Here is a 23,676-nt window from a genome sequence, read left to right on the forward strand (position 1 = left end):
CTGATGTGTACCTTAGTTACCAGCGTGCTGGTGCAGGGAGCTGGTAACCAAGGTACACATCGGGTATCTAAGTGCCGCGCGCTGCTTAGAAACCCGATGTGTACCTTGGTTACCATCTCCCTGCACCAGCGCGCTGGTAACTAAGGTACACAGTGGGTAACTAAGCGACGTGCGTCGCTTGTTACCCTCCTGTCGCTGGTGCTGATCGCTGGTGAAGGTGCCTGTTTGGCAGCTCACCAGCGATCATGTAGCGACACACCAGCGATCCTGACAAGGTAATATCGTTGTCGGGATCGCTGGTGCGTCACTATGTGTGACGGGGCCCTATGACTTACCAATTTGCAAAGTTCATTTTTCCTTGGCACCCTAGTGAGTATAATCTAACTCTTTTTTCTTATCTTTCAGGTTTTCAGGTTACATGGGGGGGCTTATCTACAGCATTACAGAATGCTGTAGATAAGCATCTGATGTCGGTGCCGGCCGCTCATAGTCGAAAAATGGGGTGACAGAAATAATGTGACAGATCTGACTGCAATGTGGTTTCTATAAATAGAAGTCTTACATGTGTCAGTGAGGAAATGTAATGTAATCCAATTATGGGAACATGTGGGTAATCAGCCAAGATACATTTAAATTAGCTGTACATGAAGTTTACTTAGAACACCCACATGTTTTGATCAGTCATTAGCATACTGAAATTAATGAGCTGATTAATTTCAACCTACTAAAAAATGTGAGCTCAGAATCAGAAAGAATAAATTATGATGTGTTCAAACAACATAACCTGACTAACCACAGTTGCTCAATTAGATCGGTCTTGCAACAGATCCAGATATGCTTTGTAGCCTACATTAGTCATGCAACCCAATTGTAAATAGAGTTATAGATAAAGATATGGACGATAGCAAAACAACCATTGACAGATGAAATTAATAGCATGCATTTTCTTGTTACAATAGCACCTGTCAACATGCAGTATGTATTAGTCAGCAGATGAACAATAGGATCTTGAAGTTGATGTATTGCTAGCAGGAAGAATGATAAACCATGTTTCCATGTAGCCTTGCCAAGACCCGGTGATTTTTCATTTTGTACACGTTTGTTTTTTATCCTGTTCTATCAAAAGCCTTTTTTTTTTTTTCTTGGTCAACATTGCCGTAGAAAATCTTGAGTTATTCTTTTTGCGACATGAGTTGTAGTTTTGATCGACACCATTTATTTTCCCATATTTTATACCTCTGACTTTGACAACTGACTGCTTTGTGACTTTGATATGGGACGTCAACATCTTACATTGATGTCTGATAAATAAAAAAAAAACAGTTCACTGTCACCTACTGGAACTTGAACCCAAAATTCTATGTCTAGAAGCCTGTACACTTATCATTGAAATCAAGGGTTGAAAGAAAAAAACTGGCACCACTGTTACACTTTGAGCCAGCTTATGTGTCTCTTTAAGGAAAGCTATTGATACCATACCCCTGGAATCACGAAGAGAGTTGAGCGAATTATTCAAAATTCGGTTCCGATTATGATCAGTGGTGAATATAGTTTTTTGCAATATTCTCCGAACACAGCAGAATATTATTGGAGTCAATAGGAGTAAAAATGTTTGGATCCGATCATTAAACATAAATTCTGCACGAATAGGGTAACAATATGGTACGAATATGGCAAATTCAGATTCGGTGACTGTCTAATGTCCAATGAACTGGGGTGACCTCCCTCCAGTGAAGCATCGTGTGAAAAAGTCTCACGGTACAGAGGTGAGTTCACCGCAGTTCAAATTCACTGCAGTGAAATTCTCTCGGTGGACTCGCCTCTGCACAGTGAGACTTTTTCTCACTGTGCTTCACTGGAGGGAGGTCACCACAGTTCATTGGCCCAGCTGGGATCGCAGCCTCAGTGTCCGGAGGTAACCTCGATGATATCACCACTGCTGTGCTCGCAGGATCTCATTCATCAGTGATTCTCAGCCTGGATGTTCGCATCGTCACATCTTGGCAGGTTGAAAACTATTTATTCCCAGACATGGATTACAGTGTGGGACAGAACAATGGACAGGTGAGGGATATTGTTGTTGTTTGTTTTATTACAGGACAAAAGGTATTCAATGGAATGGGCCTTAGATGAACAGTGACCGGAGGTAAACTATATACCTCTGATCACAGCTGCAGGCTCATGCTGTCATTTGACAGCGTGTGAACCATAACAGTATGACTGGCAGTAATGATTTTACTGCCGATCAGAAATAGTTTTTGCCACGCTTTCATGCTCATAGGTGTTCAGGTATTCATAGGCGTAGGTGTTCAGTATGGATGCCAAACTTTACTGTTTGGGTTCACACATCTCTAACTCTGATATCTGACATTCAGACATCAATGTAAGATGTCAGATTCAGATGTCAAAGTTAGTTCTCAGAAAGGGTATTTAGCCTCAAACAAACATTATTCTGATGCTTGACTTTGATATCTGATCGTGTCCTAAAATGGACACTGATTGTACAAGTAGGATGAAATGGTGAACACACATAGTTTTTTGAGGTTTTGTTTTTACAGCATTCTTAGTGCAGTAAAAATGACCAGACAATATTATCCAGGTCAGTGCAATTACAATGATACCAAATATCTATTGGCTTCTTTTTAGAATTTAGTTGTTAAAAAAATTAACAACTTTGTAAGAAAAAAAAAGCTTTTTGTTGCCATTTTTTGAGATCCTCAACTATTTTATTTTTACATCGATGAAACTGCTTGGAGGCTTGTTTTTTATGAGCGCTGAACTGTAATTTTTATTGATATCAGTTTGGGGTACAGTCATCAATTTTTTTAAATTTTTTTTTTAGAAAGAGTGGCAACTTAAAATGGCCATTATAGCATTTTACATACAGTTTAAATAAGTTTATGTTTTGATATATTGAACCTCTACCGACATGATGATACCAAAATAAACTTTTTTTAACTTTTTTAATTTCTTTATTTTGAACTGGGGAAAAAGTTTATTTAAAATGATTGTTTTTTTTATTCGTTTTTACATAATTCTTTTAGTGTCCTTAGGGGACAGCAACCCGCTATCGTATCTAGTGTAACTGATTAATTCTCCTTTAAAGCCCAGCCTGAGGGCTTGTTCACACGAGCATATACATTGGACGAGTGCTAGACAATGTTTTATTGGATAACACTCAGACCAATGTTATTTGATAGGGCAGTATTGATCAGCGTGTTTTTTTTCCATACCAACTCAGCATGAGAAAAAATTGCAGCATGCTGCGATTTGAAACGCAAATCAGATGTCACGTACGCATTCAAATCTGCGGGTGCGTGGAAATCATTGGACTGCACTAAGATAACATCTAAGGAGAGTCCGATTTCCACAGACCAGGGCCGGCCCGAGAGATTACGGCGCCCTAGGCGAAACTATTTTGTTGCGCCCCTACTATTCTTGGCAGTAGATGAAAACTTGGGATATAAATTTAGGAGCAAAATAAACCACAACAACAATGATTAATTAACTCTCTCCTAACTATTTAATCTTCTGAGAAGTTGTATAGGACAAATATATACAAAGTAATCAATAACACAAAACAAAAACGACCATAGGTAATTAAAATTTTTGTTTCCTTGCCTTTTTTTTTAAAAGGATGACACTAAGTCACCGAGATTAATTTGTTTAGCAACTTCAGATTCTATCGAAATTGTTGCCAACCCAACCAACCTCTCTTCCGTCATATTTGCCCTTAAATATGTACACTTTTCTTTCCATCCCTAAAACTTTTTTCCTTTTGAAAAGATTTTTTATAATTTTTTCTATTTTTTTCTCTGGCGCCCCCCTAGTTCGCCTATACGTTCAGGCCGGCCCTGCCACAGACCCACAGAATGGAGAAGATGAAGAAATTTTGTTCTCCACCTCCTATTCACCTGTGCAACGATTCTCTTAGCTGAGAGAATTGGATCAAGCTATGCTGACACTTTAAGTTTGATCGAAGTGTCATTAACACTATCGATACAATTATCTTGCAATAAAGAACCTACAGTCTTGTGACCCCGGTGTGAGGCTTGGCTTCTCATGAGGATTGAGATAGTAGCATTGATGGCCTTTAGCAGATTTTGCTGCCATGGTAACTCATCAGCTGTCCATAATAACCATTTAAATGCAGCAGTAGAGATGGGATTGAAAACACTTTTTTACTTTTTTATTTTAAAATAACAAGCACAATTATACTCACCTAATGCCCATTCCATTGAATCCCTCATCTCCTGTAATAAAACAAAAATAGTTGTCCCATCAGCCTATGCTGATGACGAGAGGTAAACTTTTTACCTCTGATCACAGCTATGGGCTCACGTTGTCATTTTACAGCATGGGAACCGTGGCTGTCTGACTCACTGTAATGATTTTACCGCCAATCAGAAGTTGTGTTTGCTGCACTGTCATACACATGACAGCGCGACAAACATTCGGTGTTCAGGGGGCCGAACCAGAACAATAACAGACTTCCTGGTGAAGTTCATGTTCGGTGTCCGTGCCCGAATAGTAGGTATTCGGTATGAACTTTGCTGTTCAGGTTTGCCCATCTCTCTGCAGCAGTCATTAATTGCCTGTGACATTTAATTAGTTAAACACCAGTGATTGGAGCTAGCTCTTACCATTGCTGTTTGAGGCAGATTCTAGCTGTGAAACACTGCGGCATCTCCATAGTATGACACGGGCATAGCTCCTGACCCCACATTATAACGCCCTCCTGCAGCCTTAGACAAAAATGTATGTCACAGGTCATTAAGGGGTTAAATCAAGTAAATGGCTGGATGCATTGCTTTCCTGGGCAAGAGTTTGGCAACAGAATAAACTATTGGAAAAAAGGAGAGGCAAGCTGAGTCAGTGTGATGTTCTGGGCAATGTTATATTGATGTGGATAGTACAGGGTGATTCACTCACTACTTTACCTGGAAAAATTGCTGTAACTTCTAAAAGAGAACATCTATCATCTGAAATTTGGACTGTACATAAATTGTTTCATGAAAAACTGATGTGTTAAAGCAGGTGTTGAAAATGTTCACCGTTCACATCCAAGTAAGCCTGCACGCGCCGTTCCATATTGTTAAATGTAGTCCGCTAGACGTCTGGGGTCATAGCCTGAATTTCTCGCTGTATGTTCTTTCAGAGTACCTATAATGTTTGTGGCTTGTTACTGTACACTCGACCCTTCAAATGGCTCCAAAAGGAAAAAAAATAACAACGATTTTAAAACCGTACAGTGACTCTGTACGGTCGTGACTTGTCTGTTGTCTGCTTGTTGACATACATGTGTAACAGGGACTGACACTGACAGCTTGGCATCAAAGCTACATGTGTGTATATATATATATATATATATATACTGTATATATATATACAGTATATATATATATATTGATATTATATAAGGCTTGATAAAGACCGGTCACCGTCGAAACGTCGCCACCTGAGGATCAGTAAAGTATCCACTTTTTTCACATTTAATTTGGAGAGCTGCCTATTTTTCTTGATTTATTAATTCGATTGTTTTGAAAATGCTGAATAGGTTCCACACCAATTGTATAATTTTGGTAGTGCTGCCCTTTTTTTTTTTTTTTATTTATTTTTTATTTATTTATTTTTTTGATATACTGTATATATATTGATACTATATAGCCACACACACATACATGTATATATTACATAGTCTCCTTTATTATGTATATTGCTGACCCTTACACAGCGCCCTCTCGTTATGTACAGTACCGTTCCTTACATATTGAATTATATAGAGCCCTGTTGTTTATTACATACCGTCCAGTCTTTTTAGCTGTATAATGCAATGATGGCTGATGAAGCAAGGGAAAGCTTCCTTTCTAATGGAGGAGTTGATGGACTGGTAGTCTGGTCACCGACTCCTCGATCAGCAGTCATTTTATATCTTAAAAGAGAGGGGACTATGTAATAAAATAGGGCACTGTAAATAACAAAATTAACAAGAATACACTATGTAAGAGCACTATACATAACAGCAGAGGAAGCTATATAGCATTGTAGATTGTGAGCCCTCGCGGGCAGGGTCCTCTCTCATCCTGTACCAGTCGTGACTTGTATTGTTTAAGATTACTGTACTTGTATGTATTATGTATACCCCTCCTCACATGTAAAGTGCCATGGAATAAATGGCGCTATAATAAATAATAATAATATAATAAGGGACGGCACCATATATAACTAGAGAGGATGGTATGTAATAAGGGACGTTGTTATATGTAATAAAAGAGGAAACTATGTAACTAAGGATGGTGTTATACAGAATTAGTGAGTACACTATATACTAAGGGACTGTAATAGACATAGTGAGTACACTATATACTAAGGGACTGTGTTAGACATAATAAGCGAAAATAATGTCTTCCTCAACCTCCCCCTGTTCCTAAGGCCATTATAAGCCCCCCTTCCTCCCATCCCAATCCCCCACAACCCTCATTGCTCTCCTCCCCTCGCATCCCATTATTGTCCTCTCCCCCACCCCTTCATTGCCCTCTTCACCACCTCCATCATTTTCTTCTCCCCCACCACTATCTTTGCTTTCTCCCCCACCACTCCCATCATTGCCCATTCCACCACCTCCATCATTTCCTCGTCCTCCACCACCCCCATTTATTGCCCTTTCCACCAACACCATCATTGCATTCTCCCCCACCACCCCATCATTGCCCTCTCCATCACCCCCATCATTGCCTTCTCCCCATCACTCCCATCATTGCCTTCTCTTTCACCCCATCACTGCCTTCTCCCCATCACTCCCATCATTGCCTTCTCCCCATCACTCCCATCATTGCCTTCTCCATCACATCACTGCCTTCTCCCCATAACTACCATCATTGCCTGCTCCAGCACTCTATCACTCCCATCATTGCCTTCTCCCCATCATGCTTGCTCCATCATCCCCATCCTTGCCTGCTCCATCACCCCATCACTCCCATCATTGCCTGCTCCATCACCCCATCATTGCCTGCTCCATCACCCCATCACTCCCATCATTGCCTTCTCCCCATCACTCCCATCATTGCCTTCTCCATCATCCCATCACTGCCTTCTCCCCATCATTCCCATCATTGCCTGCTCCATCATCCCATCACTCCCATCATTGCCTGCTTCATCACCCCATCATTGCCTGCTCCATCACCCCATCACTCCCATCATTGCTTGCTCCATCACCCCATCATTGCCTGCTCTATCAACCCATCACTCCCATCATTGCCTTCTCCACATCACTCCCATCATTGCATTCTCCATCACTCTATCACTGCCTTCTCCCCATCACTGCCATCATTGCCTACTCCCATCATTTTTAGCAAATCTACCAATATTCTTCGTTGCAATAATGACCCCCCCAAATCTTTATATAGACATTATCTACTTATTATGAAAAGATTTGTAAATACAATAGTGCCTCCTTCCTTTGTGAGCAGTACCCCCAACACATCCCTTCTGCATCAGGAATATGGTTTCTTACCCCCAAGGAGACGCGGAACAGTCCCCTGAGCTGCGCAACAGTGCGCAGCAGTCCGGGTAGTTCGTGAACATCAACGGTGCTCCGGATCATCTCCTGATGGCCGTTCTTCTTTGCCAGCAGGAGGGCACCCCACAGCCATGGGGCCCCCGGGATGCCTGGTGGTCTTTGGGCCACGAGGGTTTTTAGTGCCCGAGACCCAGGAGTCCACCTCCACCTCACAGGGTTCAGTATTCTTCGGGGTACACAATTACGGCTACCGCATAGTAGCCACGGGGGCAGCACTCTTTGTAGAAGGACACCCAGTCCCCCATATGCAGAGCCCTCCCATGTTTAATGGAGGCTGCATTAAGGTAGACTTTGTGACCAGTCTCTGCCTCCTTAATGAATCCGTAGCCCCGATCAATGTTGGTACAGACAAGCCACCCGTGGCTCTTGGGAACAGACATGGCGGTTTCCCCCCTTTCACGGAGGGCCGTCCAGATCTCCCGCTCCTTGTTTTTTTCTTTGCGATGATATTGGCAATCCAGACGGCCCCGTGTAGGCAGCAGGCCTCCTCCACGCCGGTGATGTGGGATGGGGAGAAGCCGGGCAAGGTGGCAGGGGATCGATGGTGCGGACGTCAGCCGGTCCAGCATAGACCGCGGGTTCGTCGGGCGCCGACATCGGTGAGTGAGCGGGGACCAGGTAGGGAGGCTTAAACTCAGGTGCGCGGGCCTTAGGCCTCGCACCACCTTGGGCTCGTAGGATAGGATGGGGCGGGGCCGGGCGGGGCTGCTGGGAATCGATGTCGGGGTCTTTGGGCCTAGCACTCGGGCGGGGCGGGGAAGCGGAGGTTGCCTGCGGTACCGCCAGCCAGGGTGGGGAATTGCTCACCTTCCCCAGCGCTGCTGCCTCCTCACCAGGGTGGGGAATCGCTCACCTTTCCCAGCGCCGCTGCTTCCTCCCGGCTGCTCCGCAGCTCCTCCGGGGACTCGGGCAACCAAGCGACCAGAATTTCCACGATGCCACCGGCCTCCTCCCGCTGGACGGGCCTGATGTCGTCAGCCGTCACCTGCGGGAAGGATCCCGCCAACCCTCCACTGCTTCCAGTCCTGTCGCTTGAGGTCCGCGGGTGCTCTTCATCCTGCCATCCGGCAGGACTGGCCTCCAGGCCCAAAGGTTCCGCGGCACACGTCAGCGGCGGTTTCTCCAATAGCCACTTCAGCGCGGCTGGTGCTGAGGGCGGGCACACCTCTTCCTTCCGCTCTGCAGGTCCAGGTGTCAGCGTCCCCAGCTTGGTCCGAGGATCTTTATTCTTGGTAAGTGTCTGGTACCCCTGCTGTGACTCCCAAGCAGAGGTGATGCGGCGGACCTCAACCTCCCTCCGCCATTGCCACTCCATCTGTCCAAAGCCACGGCAGCTGCAACATCTCATCGTGTCCATGCTTCCAAGGCTCAATGGCACCAAGCCCAAGCAGCTGCACCCAGCCTGATAAGTGGTGTCACTCCCGTTCTTGGGTGGGCCATGAGCCGGCCCCTCCACTCAATTTCCAGCATTCAGTGGGAAGGGGCGGCTGTCACTGGATGTACACCGCTCCCCCCAGGGGCGGGCTCGGCATAGCTGCCCCTGCTAGTCCAATGTGGCAACAAACCCCTTCGACTCTTTCAGGCGCTTAAATGCCTCAGCCATTTCTGCAGAGGTGCAGTGTCTTTTTTGTTCAGGGTTCTTCTGATTAAATCCAGCAATCTCAATCACAATCCAATTTTGTAATTCACTCAAGCACAGCCTTCAACCTGTTCAGCTCAGGTCTTAAACTGTAATCCACTGTGGTAAATCTTCAACCTGTTCAGCTCAGGCCTTAATTTGTAATCCACTCAGGTGAAGCTTCAACCCGTTCAGCTTGAGTCCTTTAAATCTTCGGCGTGGTCTCGCCTCTATCGTTGGTATTAGGCGGTGATGATTCTGCCGACTACACCAATTGTAGTACATGTGCCGACTGGGGGGGTGGTCCCTTTCGGCTGCGGAACAGACGGGAGACAGACGCAGAAATCCGTTCAATCAGGTCCAAACTTTATTGGGTGTCCTCTTAACATCCACAGCAGACACAACAGCTTCTGCTCCCTGGCGTGGGCACCTGTCACCTTCCTTCAGCTTGTGTTTGAGAAGACCCCTGGGTTCCTTCACTGTGGCTGCCGTTAGGCCACAGCACTTCCCCCGTCTGAGTCTGTCTGCTGCAACACCTACTCACTCTTCAGTGTCCAGCCGTCCAGTACCCCTGACCTCCGTAAGTCACTGCCTTCCCATCCTGCAGCTCTCCTCTCAGGGCCACCACCTTCTCCTAGTCACTGTCTCTCTCTCTTCTGTCTTTTCTGAGCTTCTCCTTCCTCTGTCCTCTCCTGAGCTCTTCCTGCTTCTCTCTTCCTCCTGGGTGTCTGCCCTTCCCCTGGGACTCTCCTTCCTTGTATCTCCTCTTTCTGGAAATCCCCTTCTCAGTCCCGTAACTCCGCCCACCATGACTATGCGGTTTCCTTAGCCTAAGGCTTGCTGTTGAGTCCTTTTCTCACTGCTCTCTGTCTCCATCTTGTGGCCAAAATCCGGTACTATACCATCTTTCACTAATTCTAGCTGTTATCCCACACTTCTTCATACAAGCCAAATAAAGCATTGTATTCATCATCCCTTTCACATTCCCCTCTTTATCAGACAGGTCCATAGGTCAGTCCACCCCCCACACTTTGAAGGTTGAATATAGAGGACATGAGCGGGGAGCTCTTCACAGTTTCATCAAGCAAAAGAACACTTAGATTATAGCTCTATGAGAGCTGACAGAAGTTGTAGAGAAATCCAGTAATTACTAATAAGCCTCTCTCTCTGCACTTAAACAACCGTGCTCTGCCAGTCACTTGATTGACTGGCAGCATGTTTTAACCGTCTTAAATAAAAGTATGGACGTCTGAGACCGATGAGTGCCATCTCTTTTTCTCTCCACAATAAGTATTCATTTTACTGCTCTGATTGAGCACCCAAGAGTCCAGGCTGAATGTCAAGCTTTCCATGCAGACAGTTGTTGCAACAGTACACACCATATTCATGGCGGGGCCGTATGGGTTTTTGTGGTGCGGGTCACTTTCTTTCTTCATTGGAAATTTTATGGTAGTGTGTGCCAGTGGTTCTGGACATTCCATTATATGATGAGAATATTGTAAACTGAAGTCTTTTTAACTTGAAGAACCACTACACAATGATGACTCCTTTGGTAGGGAGTTGTGAGGAGCTGGCCTTGGACTAAAAACTACTGGACCAATTAATGTAGAGTGGAATCCATAGCTCTAAAAGTTGCAGGATTTTTCCAACACAGAGCACTGATTATGTCAATCTTATTGATGTGCTTTATTAGAGATTTCCTTGCTCGTCCGTATAAGGTGCACAAATCTCACCTGGAAAGTGTTCAGCCTCAGGAAACAATGTTTTCATTCAGTGACAGTAAGCAGAGGAAGACATGCAGGCTGGATCTTATGTATACATAAGGCCAGACACAAGATTGGGAATCAGGTAAAACAATCATTCCATTACTCTCGTTAGTGTCTCAAGGGCCTCAAGCTATTCTCCCAGCCACTAGTACCACTATGGGGATGGTGCTAGCAGATGAAGTGGAGCTGTCAACACAAGGGGTCTCACATGCAGTCCCAGGTGATGGGACTCAGCTGCAGGAAAATACTTTGGGGGGGGTGCGCCCAAAAGTCTGGGACGGGTTGTGGTATTTAGGACACTGACAAGGAAATGGAGGGGTTGTTGCTGGCTGGAGCTGGCTATATGTGCTACAGTTGTGGTATCTGACATCTGGATTTGAGGAACTATCCTAAGGACTGTTGTTGTAGTACATGAACAAATAATTGAAACAAAGCAATATGAATACTTTAAGGTTTTGTCTGGTGAAAACACGTTATCCCCTATCCGCATATGTGATATCTTATTAATCGGTGGGAGTCCGACTACTGAGACCTGCACCATTCAGCAGAAAGAAGCATCTTTATCACCATTAGATGGATCAGTGGTACACATTCTTCACCACTGCTCCATTCATTCCCTATGTTGATGCTGAGCACTGGACTCAGTTTTTTCTGACAGCCCCATAAAGACTGAATGGAGTCAACAGTTGGTTCTTTTACCTGCCACTTCATTTTGAATCTGTGTCAAAAGTGCCCCATCAGGGATAAAAATTCCCAGTTCTGCCAATTTGTAGGTCCCCACAGTGAGATATCTACCAATCCGCAAGGAATCCCCTTTCCTGTGGACAGGTGCTAACTTATTTTCACTGAGCTCCTTTAAGGACTTGGGGAATATAAGAACATTGGATTAGAGGATACAATAAACACATTTTATGGAAGCAAATAAGTATACACTGAGTGGAGTAGCTACTTGAACAGAAGTCTTTAGCTTTTATCCCTTTCATTGGGTGGAGTCTGATGACATTAAACACTGTACATTTTCCATACTACACGGATTATCCAATTTTAATCTTTATCAAAATATACACATATATTTGCACTAGAAAAATTATTGTCCTGCGGGAAAAGATGGTTATCCCATGGTGACTAGACCGCTATAAAGGTTTACAAATTGGTATATCAAGTAGAAGTTCACTTTGGGAGAAACCGGAAGAGTGGATCTCCGTTTATGGTGTTTGTGGATACTAAAAACTTGATCCCATATGTGGGTCAAAACCTACGTTAAACATAATTGTCAATGTTCTTCAGTGATCTCTGAAGAATGAAACCGGAGTTTCGGAAACACGTTGGATGGTATTGGTCCTTCTTCTGCTCCGTACCGATCTCTAGTCGTGTGATCCCCAGGTGACCAATTACGTCACACAGGTTCTTGTTGACAGGACTACACACACCGCAAGCACCTAGACCTAGTGAGAGCTGTGGCTGCACGGCAGGACGGAAAAGCATTAGAGTGGCTGTCACTGGCCGGGACAACACTCTATTTACATCGCGATCCCTCATTCATTGCTTGCCCTCTTGGTGAACAGGAAAATAGGCACGAAAGCTTGGTAAAAAGCAAGGGAACATGGTATTATGTTGCATCATCCAGCTCTATCTACACACTGCAACCTGCCGAATATCCTCCACGCTCGATTCATCCTTAAGCAAGGTAATTCAATGTGCTTGCATCCTGCAGTGCATTTATCCTAAAGTGGAACATTGACAGTTATGTTTAATGTAGGTTTTAACTCCCACATGGGTTAAAATTTTTAGTACCTACAAACACCATATAGGCAGATCCACTCTTCCGGGTTCTTCCAAAGTGAACTTCTACTTGATATACCAATTTGTAAACCTTTATATCGGTCTACTGACCATTGCATAACCATCTCTCACAGGACAGTAATTTTTCTATTGCAAATATATGTGTATATTTTGATATTATTTCTGTGGCAGTTTTGTGGTATTGTTTTATTTGCAGCTGAAGAGTGTCATAGTATCTTGATGCCACTATCCTAAAAGTGTAAGACAGTAAATTTTAGTCTTTGCCACATGGTGTAGCTTCTTTAGTTCTGACTTCATTTACTCACTTTTGTACTGGTGATTTGATCTAGGGGCTATGTGTCTAGGCTCAGCTCATAAACTAAGACTATGAAACATATTTGCTGCAGACCTGTTGGAGATTTCCCAGTGTTGCATGCAGCAGCTGGACACAGATGACACAGACAGAAGAGGGCCTCTGTGCATTCCCCATTCTGAAGACTGGCGTGGGCCCCAGCAGTCCGGCTCCTAGCAATCATTTTACCAATCAAGGGTTTACTGTGACAAAGAGGAGCTAGAAGACTGCAGCATCTGATTTCTCCTACTCCTGCACTGAATAGAAGCACTTCACCTTCACACCTTCATATTAAATGGTGTAAATTTATTTTAGCAGCGCAGGGGTTAATATGCTCTGTTGAGAGCTCCTGGAGCATTAAGGATCTCAACTGTGCACTGTTAGCCACTCCTGTTGTGAGTTCATTTTCCCCTTCGTCACTGAGGTCTGGTGAACTCCCTATTCTGGTAAAGGAAGGTAATGAGCCTGATTATCAGGCACCTGAGCCTAATGAGGATGACTGGCTGAGTGGAGTCGCGGACTGGATATAAGGCTGCCGATGCCCTTCTGCCCTGCGGGTGATTTCTTTGTGGACTTCTAGGACACCAGTCTGATTCCTGCTCCTCTAAAGCTAAGTTTTTTGCTTTGCCTGTTAGCATTTGTGTTTTGTTTTTGTTTTTCTTGCCTTTCTGGATTCTGCCATTCCCTGCTGGGGTGAGCTGAATCTCCTTTTGCTGGTTGCTCTGTCTTCAGAATATTCCTGAGTACTGACATAGCTTTTTTGAAGCCTAGCGTCTTCAGGGCCTTTTTCACTGTCAGTCTGTTGGCTCTTATTTTCATAGGGCTTTTCACGGATTGCAGACAGCAGCCTTCCTGTCCTTTCCTATCTAGTTAGCTTGGGCCCCGCCTTTGCTCAGTCTATCTTTCTGTCTGTGTTAGTGTTTTCATCTTGCTTCACCGTCATTATATGTTGGGGGCTGCCTATTGCTTTGGGGTCTGCTCTGGGGCAGTTTAGATTTCCCCTTTCTTTCTTTAGGCCTATTTAATTCTCCGGCTGTGATCGAGGGGTCTAGGGCATCGTAGGAACCCCCCACGGCTACTGTTAGTTGTTGTGGATAGGATCAGGGGTCTGCAATCCGATAGCTGCCAACCTCTCTGGTTCTCTGGACTTAGCTAGCATTTCTGTTTTTGCCTCCTACGGTGACTCAATCATAACACACTCCCATCTCCTATATAATTTGGGTCCTGGCTAGCACTCATTGTCAGAGTAGCTTATGCTGCGTGGATGGAGGTTGTTGGTGGTTATTGTTGGAGAAGACATTTGTTGGATTTATATGTGACTTTTGTGAGGATTTGAGTGTGTGATAATTCCTTTTCTCTTACTTGGGTTTAACCCCATCCTCCATCTCCAATGCATCCTTCTGTTATATGTGTGTATATTTGTATGTTCGGTGTTTTCTCATTATGCCTGTTACCTTGTTAGTCTGGTTGATGTATTACGATACACTACTACTCCCCGCTTAACCTGAGTGGGGAAAGGGTACAGACTGAGGGCAGATTCAGGAGCTAAGACAAGGTACTTGGCCCCGGCGTCTTCACCATCAGAAGTAATCAGAGGAACAGGGTGATGTTGTGAGTTCATTTTCCCCTTCACTGTCGATGTCTGATGAACTCCCTCTTCTGGTGAAGGAAGGTAGTGAGGCTGATTACCAAACACCTGATCTGGCAGATGATGACTGGGTAACGGGAACTGCTGGCTGGATATAGGGCAGCCGACGCCCTTCTGAGTCGCTGGTGATTGCTCTGCTGGATTCTTGGAGACCAGTCTGATTCCTGCTTCCCAAAGATAAGTTTTTGCTCTGCTATTGAACTTATTAGCTTTGTTTTGTTTACCTTGTTTTTTGGATTTCAGCCATCCCCTGTCGGCGGTGTGCTGAGTTCCATTTTTGTCTCTGATCAGTTTGTCTCTTTGCTCTGTCTTCATTATTTACCTGAGTGCTGATATAGTCTTTTTGAAGTCCTAGCGACTTCAGGGCCTTTTTTCCTATCAGACGGTTGGGACATTTTTTGGTAGGGTTTTTTGCGGATTGCAGAGAGCAGCTTTTCTATCCTGTCCTTTTTAGTTAGCTTGGGCCCCATCGTTTGTTCAACCTATCTTTCTATCTGTGTTAGTGTTTTCATCTTGCTTCACCGTCATTATATGTTGGGGGCTGCCTATTGCTTTGGGGTCTGCTCTGGGGCAGTTTAGATTTCCCCTTTCTTTCTTTAGGCCTATTTAGTTCTCCGGCTGTGATCGAAGGGTCTAGGGCATCGTAGGAACCCCCCACGGCTACTGTTAGTTGTTGTGGATAGGATCAGGGGTCTGCAATCCGATAGCTACCAACCTCTACGGTTTTCTGGACTTAGCTTGTATTTTTGTTTTTTCCTCCTTCGGTGACTCATTCATAACAGGGTGAGCTATGGCGCCTCTAGCGTTAGGGACAGAGAAGGAGCCCCTTGCCCTGTGACACTCGACAACAGAATTGTGACAAACTTGTTTTCATCATGTAAACCCTTTAAATATTTGAATATTGATTGCTGTGGAAGAAAGTAATCGTCATCAAGACTACAGACATTAGTCGAAAAAATACATCTGCTGGTTTTGAGTTCTTTGCTCAGTAATGGGATTAATGTTTTTCTTTTCTTTTTACTGCCTTCTTTGTTATCAGGTCGACGTAGTTTCCAGTTGGTCATGGAATATCTGCCTAATGGAAGTCTGCAGGAATTTCTTCCTAAGAATCAGGATGGGCTTGGATTCCATCATCTTCTTCTCTATGCATCTCAAATTTGCAAGGTTTGTTCTGTAATCACACATATTAACAAAGAAATGCTTTTTGTGTACTTCCATACTGTAATAAACAACTATTAATTTTATTGCATAAGTAGAATTTAGTGGAGTTAGAGTTTAGAGTTTAGTGGATCTCTGTTTCCCCCAGTTAAATAACACCTTTACTTACCTCTGGTGCCTGCGGCATTCCAGCGGTATTGGCATTGGCTCTCCTAGAGCTCATCTGACATTATAATCCCTGCAGCCAATCATCACTGGCTTCACTGCCCCATCTTTCGGACAAAACAGACATCTGGGGGAAGTGAGAGAGCAGTGGCAGTTCTTACTTCCTTCGGATGTCTGATTTGTTCGAAGGAAGGTATAGTGAAGCCAGCGCTGATTCGCTGCAGGGATCGTGTGACATTAGCCCTAGGAGAGCCAGTGTTGACATCACTAAAATGGAGCCTGCACCAGGAGGCTAGGATAAGGAGGCGGTCTGAAGGCCGTATGTTCTCTCATGCGAGAGAATCGCACCAATTATGCTAATGACACACTGTCAGAGTTTGAGCCAAGTGTCATCTTAGTGTAATCTTATTCTCTTGCATTAGAGAATATCAACACAGGTGTGGAGAAGACAGAGAACTTAATTTCTCCATATTCTCCATAATCTCTGTCTGCATAAATCACACTGCACATGGATGACATCTGAGTACAGACCAATGTTTTACACGCACCCATAGACATGTATGGGTGTGCATGGTCTGATTATCAGATGCACTTGGAGCACTGCCCCAAAGAATGACATTGGGCTAAGTGCTATCCGATAGGAAAGCACTCTGTTGTGTTATACGCTTATGTGAGCGAGCCCTAAGTGTTCTTATTCTACTGGGGGGGAAACACAGAGATTAAGAAGGGTTTTCCGAGTAGTGGACAACCCCTTTAAATTCTTAAGCTTTCAGCTAATTTTCTTTCATCTCCATAATCTGAGACTCAACTTAATTTTCTCTATCAATGTATCCATGTGAGGGCTTGTTATTTTTGGAACCTATGATTTTCCTACATACCTGTAGTATATAGAACAAGCAATCATGGATTCTATCGTCCTGTGGGGACTAAAACAAAATAATGAAAAGAATAAAGAACATAAAAATACATTTGAATCATCAACTTTTTGCACTTTAAAAATAAAAAATACAAAAAAAATTCTGTATTACCGTGTCCACAAAAGTTCAGTTTTACAAAATATAAAATGATCTAACCAAAACAATAAAAGCCATAAAGCATTAGTCAGCTGTCGGTCAGTTGCAAGGGAGCTGTTACAGCTGCCGCTCACTCTGCACTGAATAGAGACTGAAGCCACACCAGCCCGCTGCCCACCCCTATGACTGAAAGCCGGAGGATGCGAGGGAGCAAGAAAGTTCATGAATGACAAGTGAGAAAAGAATTGTCCAAGTTTTCTGGATGAAACTCTGATGATTTTCTAAACGGACGTGTAATCCCTACATAATGGGGTTAAAAGTTCTCCGTTTTGCAGATTAGTTTGGTTCCCAGCGGCCACCCCCCCAGCCCTCACACGGATCAATAGGTTATTATCACCTTTTCTATTCCTTAGTTTTCTGCCAAAAAGAAACTTGGTCTTATACCAGCAAAACTATGAGATTTCAGAAATCTTGTGCACACTTTTTTCCTGACTGAATCTGAGAAATGTAGCGTTTTTTATAATCTACAGCATGTCAATTCTTTCAGCCTATTTTGTCCCCCTACAAACAAAGTTTCACTCATAGAAAACAAGTTTTCATTCATTTTTGGTGAATAAAACAAATTTTGTTAAACACTGTACTGTAGAAAAATCACTCGGAATCTGCATCAAAGTGCACCAGCAGGGTACCAAAACTAGCATTTTAAATGCAGTGTTTTTAGTGCCAAAAAAAAACCGGTTTTGGTTGTGGAACGCCCGCCAGGGCCGTGGGGATACTCGGTACCGGGCCAGTCCTTAAGGGGATATGTCACGGCAGCAGTGACCCAGTCCCTGGCCCTGGGCATCCAATGAAAATGATGATAAATGGGGAATAAAGTTTATGATATAGTTCGTGATGCCACCTGTGGTATTTGACAAGGGATAGCCAACGCTGCTTAACCCCTTACCTACACTGGACGTAATATTCCATCCATGTGACCCTGGACCTAACTCCCATGGACAGAATATTACGTCACAGCGATCAGCAGCGCCCACGTGGTGAGCACCGCTGATCGTGGCCGGATGTCAGCTGATTATCACAGCTGACACCCGGCACAATGTCTCAGGGGTGGTCACGGACCGCCCCCGACACTTTAACCCCTTGCACACCGCGATCAAACACGATCGCGGTGTATTGGGGGTTAAAGGGAAGCATCGGCAGGGAGGGGGCTCCCTCCGTGCTTCCCTGAGCCCCCCACAGCAGCGCATCCAAGATGGCGACGGGGACCTTCAGGGTCCTGTAGGGAGCTGACTTCCTCAGTGCCTGCAAAGCGCAGGCATGAGGAAGTCTGCGTCTATGCCTGTGACAGATTGCTGATTACAGATCAGCGATCTGTCACAGGACAGTGATGTCCCCCCTGGGACAACCTAATAAAGTTGAAAAAAAAAAGTGTAAAAATAATTTTTAAAAAATCGCTAAATAAATTAGAAGAAAAAAAAAAATTCCCAAATATATTCATTTTTTGGAAATAAAAAAACAAAACAATAAAAGTACACATATTTGGTATCGCCGGGTCTGTAACGACCTGCCCTATAAAACCATCCCATTATTTAACCCCTTTAGCGAACCCCTTAAAAATTTAAAATAAAAAACGAAGCAAAAAATAATGATTTATTATCATACCGCCGAACAAAAAGTGCAATAACGCGCGATCAAAAAGACGCATATAAATATACATGGTATCGCTGAAAACGTCAACATGTCCCACAAAATACGAGCCACCATACAGCGTCATCAGCAAAAAAATAAAAAAGTTATAGCTCGCAGAATAAAGCGATGCAAAAATAATTATTTTTTAGATAAAATAGTTTTCATTGCATAAAACCGCCAAAACATAAAAAAAGACATAAATGAGGTATCGCTGTAACCGTACCAACCCAAAGAATAAAACCGCTTTATCAATTTTACAGCACGCGGAACGGTGTAAACGCACCCCCCAAAAGAAATTCATGAAACGCTGGTTTTTGTTCATTCTGCGTCCCAAAAATCGGAATAAAAAGCGATCAAAAAATGTCACATGCCCGAAAATGACACCAATAAAAACGTCAACTCGTCCCGCAAAACATAAGACCTCACATGACTCAGTGGGTCAAAATACGGAAAAATTATAGCTCTCAATATGTGGTGATGCAAAAACTATTTTTACAATAAAAAGCGTCTTTTAGCCTATGACAGCTGCCAAACATAAAAACCGCCATAAATAGTAAATCAAACCCCCTGTTATTACCCCCTTAGTTAGGGAAAAATAATAAAATTAAAAGAAAATGTATTTATTTCCATTTTCCCATTAGGGCTAGGGCTAGGGCTAGGGTTGGGGCTAGGGTTAGGGCTAGGGTTAGGGCTGAGATTAGGGTTATGGGTGTGTTGGGGTTAGGGTTGGAGTTAGAATTGGGGGTTTCCACTGTTTGGGCACATCAGGTGCTCTCCATGGCGTCGGATCTCAATTCCGGTCAATTCTGCGTTGAAAAAGTCAAATGTGCTCCTTCCCTTCCAAGCTCTGCCATGCGCCCAAACAGTGTTTTACCCCAACATGTAGGGTATCAGCCTACTCAGGACAAATTGCAAAACAACTTTTGGGGTCCAATTTCTCCTGCTACCCTTAGGAAAATAAAAAATTGGGGGTAAAATTATCATTTTTGTGGAAAAAAATGATTTTTTTATTTTCACGCCCGGGCGTTATAAACTTCTGTGAATCACTTGGGGGTTCAAAGTGCTCACCACACATCTAGATAAGTTCCGTGGGGGGTCTAGTTTCCAAAATGGGGTCACTTGTGGGGAGTTTCAATAGTTTAGGTACATCAGGAGCTTTCCAAACGCACATGACACCCGCAGACCATTCCATCAGTCTGCATTCCAAAACGTCACTACTTCTCTTCCGAGCCCCGACGTGTGCCCATACAGTAGTTTTCTCCCACATATGAGGTATCAGCGTACTCAGAACAAATTGGACAACAATTTTTAGGGTCCAATTTCGTATGGTACCATTGGGAAAATAAAAAAATTGGGGACTAATTGATCACGTATGTGGAAAAAATACGATTTTTTTATTTTCACGCCCAGGCATTATAAACTTCTGTGAAGCCCTTAGGGGTTCAAAGTTCTCACCACACATCTAGATAAGTTCCTTGGGTGGTCTAGTTTCCAAAATGGTGTCATTTGTGGGGGGTTTCCACTGTTTTGGTACATCATGGGTTTTCCAATCGCGACATGGTGTCCGATCTCAATTCCAGCCAAAAACGTCAAATGGCGCTGCTTCCCTTCCGAGCTCTGCCTTGCGCCCAAATAGTGGTTTACCCCCAGATGTGGGGTATCAGCGTACTCAGGACAAATTGCACAATAACTTTTGGGGTCCTGTTACCCTTGGGAAAATAAAAATTGGGGGTGAAAAGATCATTTTTGTGGAAAAAATATGATTTTTTAATTGTACCGCTGTACGTTATAAACTTCTGTGAAGCCCTTGTGGGTTCAAAGTTCTCACCACATATCTAGATAAGTTTCTTGGGGGGTCTAGTTTCCAAAATGGGGTCACTTGTGGGGGGTTTCCACTGTTTAGGTACATCAGGGGCTCTCCAAACGCGACATGGCTTCCGATCTGAATTCCAGCCAATTTTGCAATGAAAAAGTCAAACGGCGCTCCTTCCCTTCTGAGCTCTGCCATGCGCCAAAACAGTGGTTCCCCCCCACATATCAAGTATCAGCGTACTCAGGACAAATTGCACAATAAATTTTGCAGTCCAATTTCTCCTGTTACCCTTGGTAAAATAAAAAAAATTGAACTTAAAGTATTTTTTTGTGAAAAAAAAGTTAAATGTTCATTTTTTTTTAAATATTCAAAAAATTCCTGTGACGCACCTAAAGGGTTAATAAACTTCTTGAATGTGGTTTTGAGCACCTTAAGGGGTGCAGTTTTTAGAATGGTGTCACTTTTGGGTATTTTCTATCATATAGACCCCTAGTGACTTCAAATGTGATGTGGTCCGTAAAAATAAAATGGTGTTGCAAAAATGAGAAATCGCTGGTCAATTTTTAACCCTTGTAACTTCCTAACAAAAAAAATTTTGGTTCCAAAATTGTGCTGATGTAAAGTAAACATGTGGGAAATGTTACTTATCAAGTTTTTTATCTCTGTGATTTAAGGGCATAAAAATTCAAAGTTGGAAAATTGCGAAATTTTAAAATTTTTTGCCAAATTTCCATTTTTTTCACAAATAAACGCAAGTTATTTGAATGAAATTTTACCACTAACATGAAGTACAATATGTCACAAGAAAACAATGTCAGAATCACCAGGATCCATGGAAGCGTTTCAGAGTTATTACCTCATAAAGGGACAGTGGTCAGAATTTGTAAAAATTGGCCCGGGAGTTAACGTGCAAACCACCCTTGGAAGTGAAGGGGTTAAAGAGACCGCTGGGGCTGATGGTGATGCAGCAGAGTTTGTACCGCTCTCCATAGGTAGAGCTAAGTCCAAGGGCAGTAATAGTGTAAAATGATGGTGATGATGGTTGTAGTGCAGGGCTGAGGTGACGCAGCAAATAAACAGGAGGACACAGTGGGGTGCAGTCTTCACACTTTTACACAGTTTGAAGTGCACTAATTACAGATGGTAATGGAGATCCGGACAGCCTGGAAGCAATTTGAGATCCCCTAAGCCAGATGGTGTTGGAGGCCTCCTTACTGCGCTGTTCTCTGAGGTACTTGCTGCTGAAGCTATGCTCAGTCCTCTGTTCCTTACTGTTCTTTAGTCCTTGCCTGTATGGCAGGTAGCTTGAGCCTTTTACAGGTGTCACTCCTTCGTGGTGGTTCCGGCTCTGGTATGCTGCTGTGCCTTCAAATGTGTGATGGGACCAGGAGACCTGTAGTCTCCTGCCTCAGGATTTGGCTGCTGGGACTGTTGTACCTGTGCAGCCATGGACTCCAGCGTCCGGTTTCAAGCGCTCTGCCCTGGGGTAGCTCCACAGATCCAATCCCCAGGGTTCCCTAAACTTCTCCTTTCCTCTCTCTTTACTCTGCTCTTGGGACAAGCTCCTCACAGCTCCTGTCCCTTGTACAGACTCTCACAGACTGCAACTAACTAACTCCACCTCCAGCCCAGAACTTATAGGAAAGCTCCCCTGAAACTGGGTTTAGAGCTCCTCCTTCTGGTCTGGAGTAGGAAAAGTGTTGGATGTTGTTATTACCAGGCTAAGGGATCACTCCTTGCTTCCAGGCATGTCATCACCACCCTATGAGGAAGGCAATGCCACTGGCAACCTGACTCCTGGGGTGCCACAGTTGCAGATAAAAACACTGCAAAATTGCCGTGGAAGAACAGAGCCTTACAAACTGAATACTTAAAATTCAAACAAAAGCATAAGGTGTCATTCACATCTGAGCTGCTCTTTGAAATGGAAGTCACACAACTCTCTGCAGGATCCATTGCGGAAACTACCAGTGGCCAATGGCCACCATAGGCTTGAATTCATGTCAGTTGGGTTGCGTCATAGTTTCTGCGGATTTACTGCTTTGTCTGGAGTGAATTCTGCTACAGCGCTGGTTATATGACTTACTGGCTTTCTATCCATAGAGGGCGCTGTAATCCATCTTTGCTATGGGCAACAGAAAGAGGAGAGAATGATTGCTGAAAGCAAAGATCTTTCTGGCAGAGGTTTCCATGCCCAAGAGCTCTCCTGACACATAACATGATGATTAAATTGGGACATTTCCTCATTCCTTTAGCGATGATTATTTAGAAATCATGTGTGTTGGAAGATACACACTCCCTTTTATTACCTGGGTTAGGCTGGGTTCAATTAATGCGGCAAGGAATTCTTTCTATCTCAAAGGCTGGGTTCACACAAGTGTATCTTCGGTCAGTGTGCTGTCTGTGAAAGAACAGTAGATAGACAGCACTCAAACCAATGTAATTTAATTGTGCAAAGCAAATGAGCTATTTTTTTTTTCACTGACCGAATTTGTGCCTGAAGAAAAAAGTTTCTTCCATGTGTTGGACGAGACAAGTCTATGGGTAAACAAATAAAAATCAGATCCCATACGGAGTCTCAGTATAGCATCTGATTTTTATAAGTACACTAGCTGAAGAACCCGGCACTGCCCGGGCACAGTAACTAACTGTGGTTAGTTATAACAAATTATAATTATCCACCATCCCATAGGCCCGTGCCCATATACCCATCATACATATCCTCCATCCCATAGTCCCATGCCCATATACCCATCATACATATTCTCCATCCCATAGTCCCATGCCCATATACCCACCATACATATCCTCCATCCCATAGTCCCATGCCCATATACCCATTATACATATTCTTCATCCCATAGTCCCATGCCCATATACCCATCATACATATTCTCCATCCCATAGTCCCATGCCCATATACCATCATACATATTCGCCATCCCATAGTCGAGTGCCCATATACCCATCGCACATCCTTCATCCCATAGTCCCGTGCCCATATACCCATCATACATATCCTCCATCCCATAGTCCCGTGCCCATATACCCGCCATACATATCCTCCATCCCATAGTCCAGTGCCCATATACC

General features: G+C 43.8%; 1 protein-coding gene across 1 annotated transcript in view; it reads left to right on the plus strand.

Annotated features, from left to right (window-relative positions):
* The window catches only part of LOC141072555 (tyrosine-protein kinase JAK3-like), a 635,207-nt gene that overhangs the window by 508,401 nt on the left and 103,130 nt on the right, over window positions 1-23,676 (plus strand). Inside the window, exon 20 of the mRNA XM_073559823.1 lies at window positions 15,785-15,909. Within this exon, the coding sequence (XP_073415924.1) occupies window positions 15,785-15,909 (125 nt within the window). The remainder of the gene's footprint in view (window positions 1-15,784; window positions 15,910-23,676) is intronic.

This window comes from Dendrobates tinctorius, unplaced genomic scaffold, assembly GCF_039654945.1.
Source record: "Dendrobates tinctorius isolate UK_male_01 unplaced genomic scaffold, ASM3965494v1 ptg000276l, whole genome shotgun sequence".
NCBI lineage: Eukaryota > Metazoa > Chordata > Amphibia > Anura > Dendrobatidae > Dendrobates > Dendrobates tinctorius.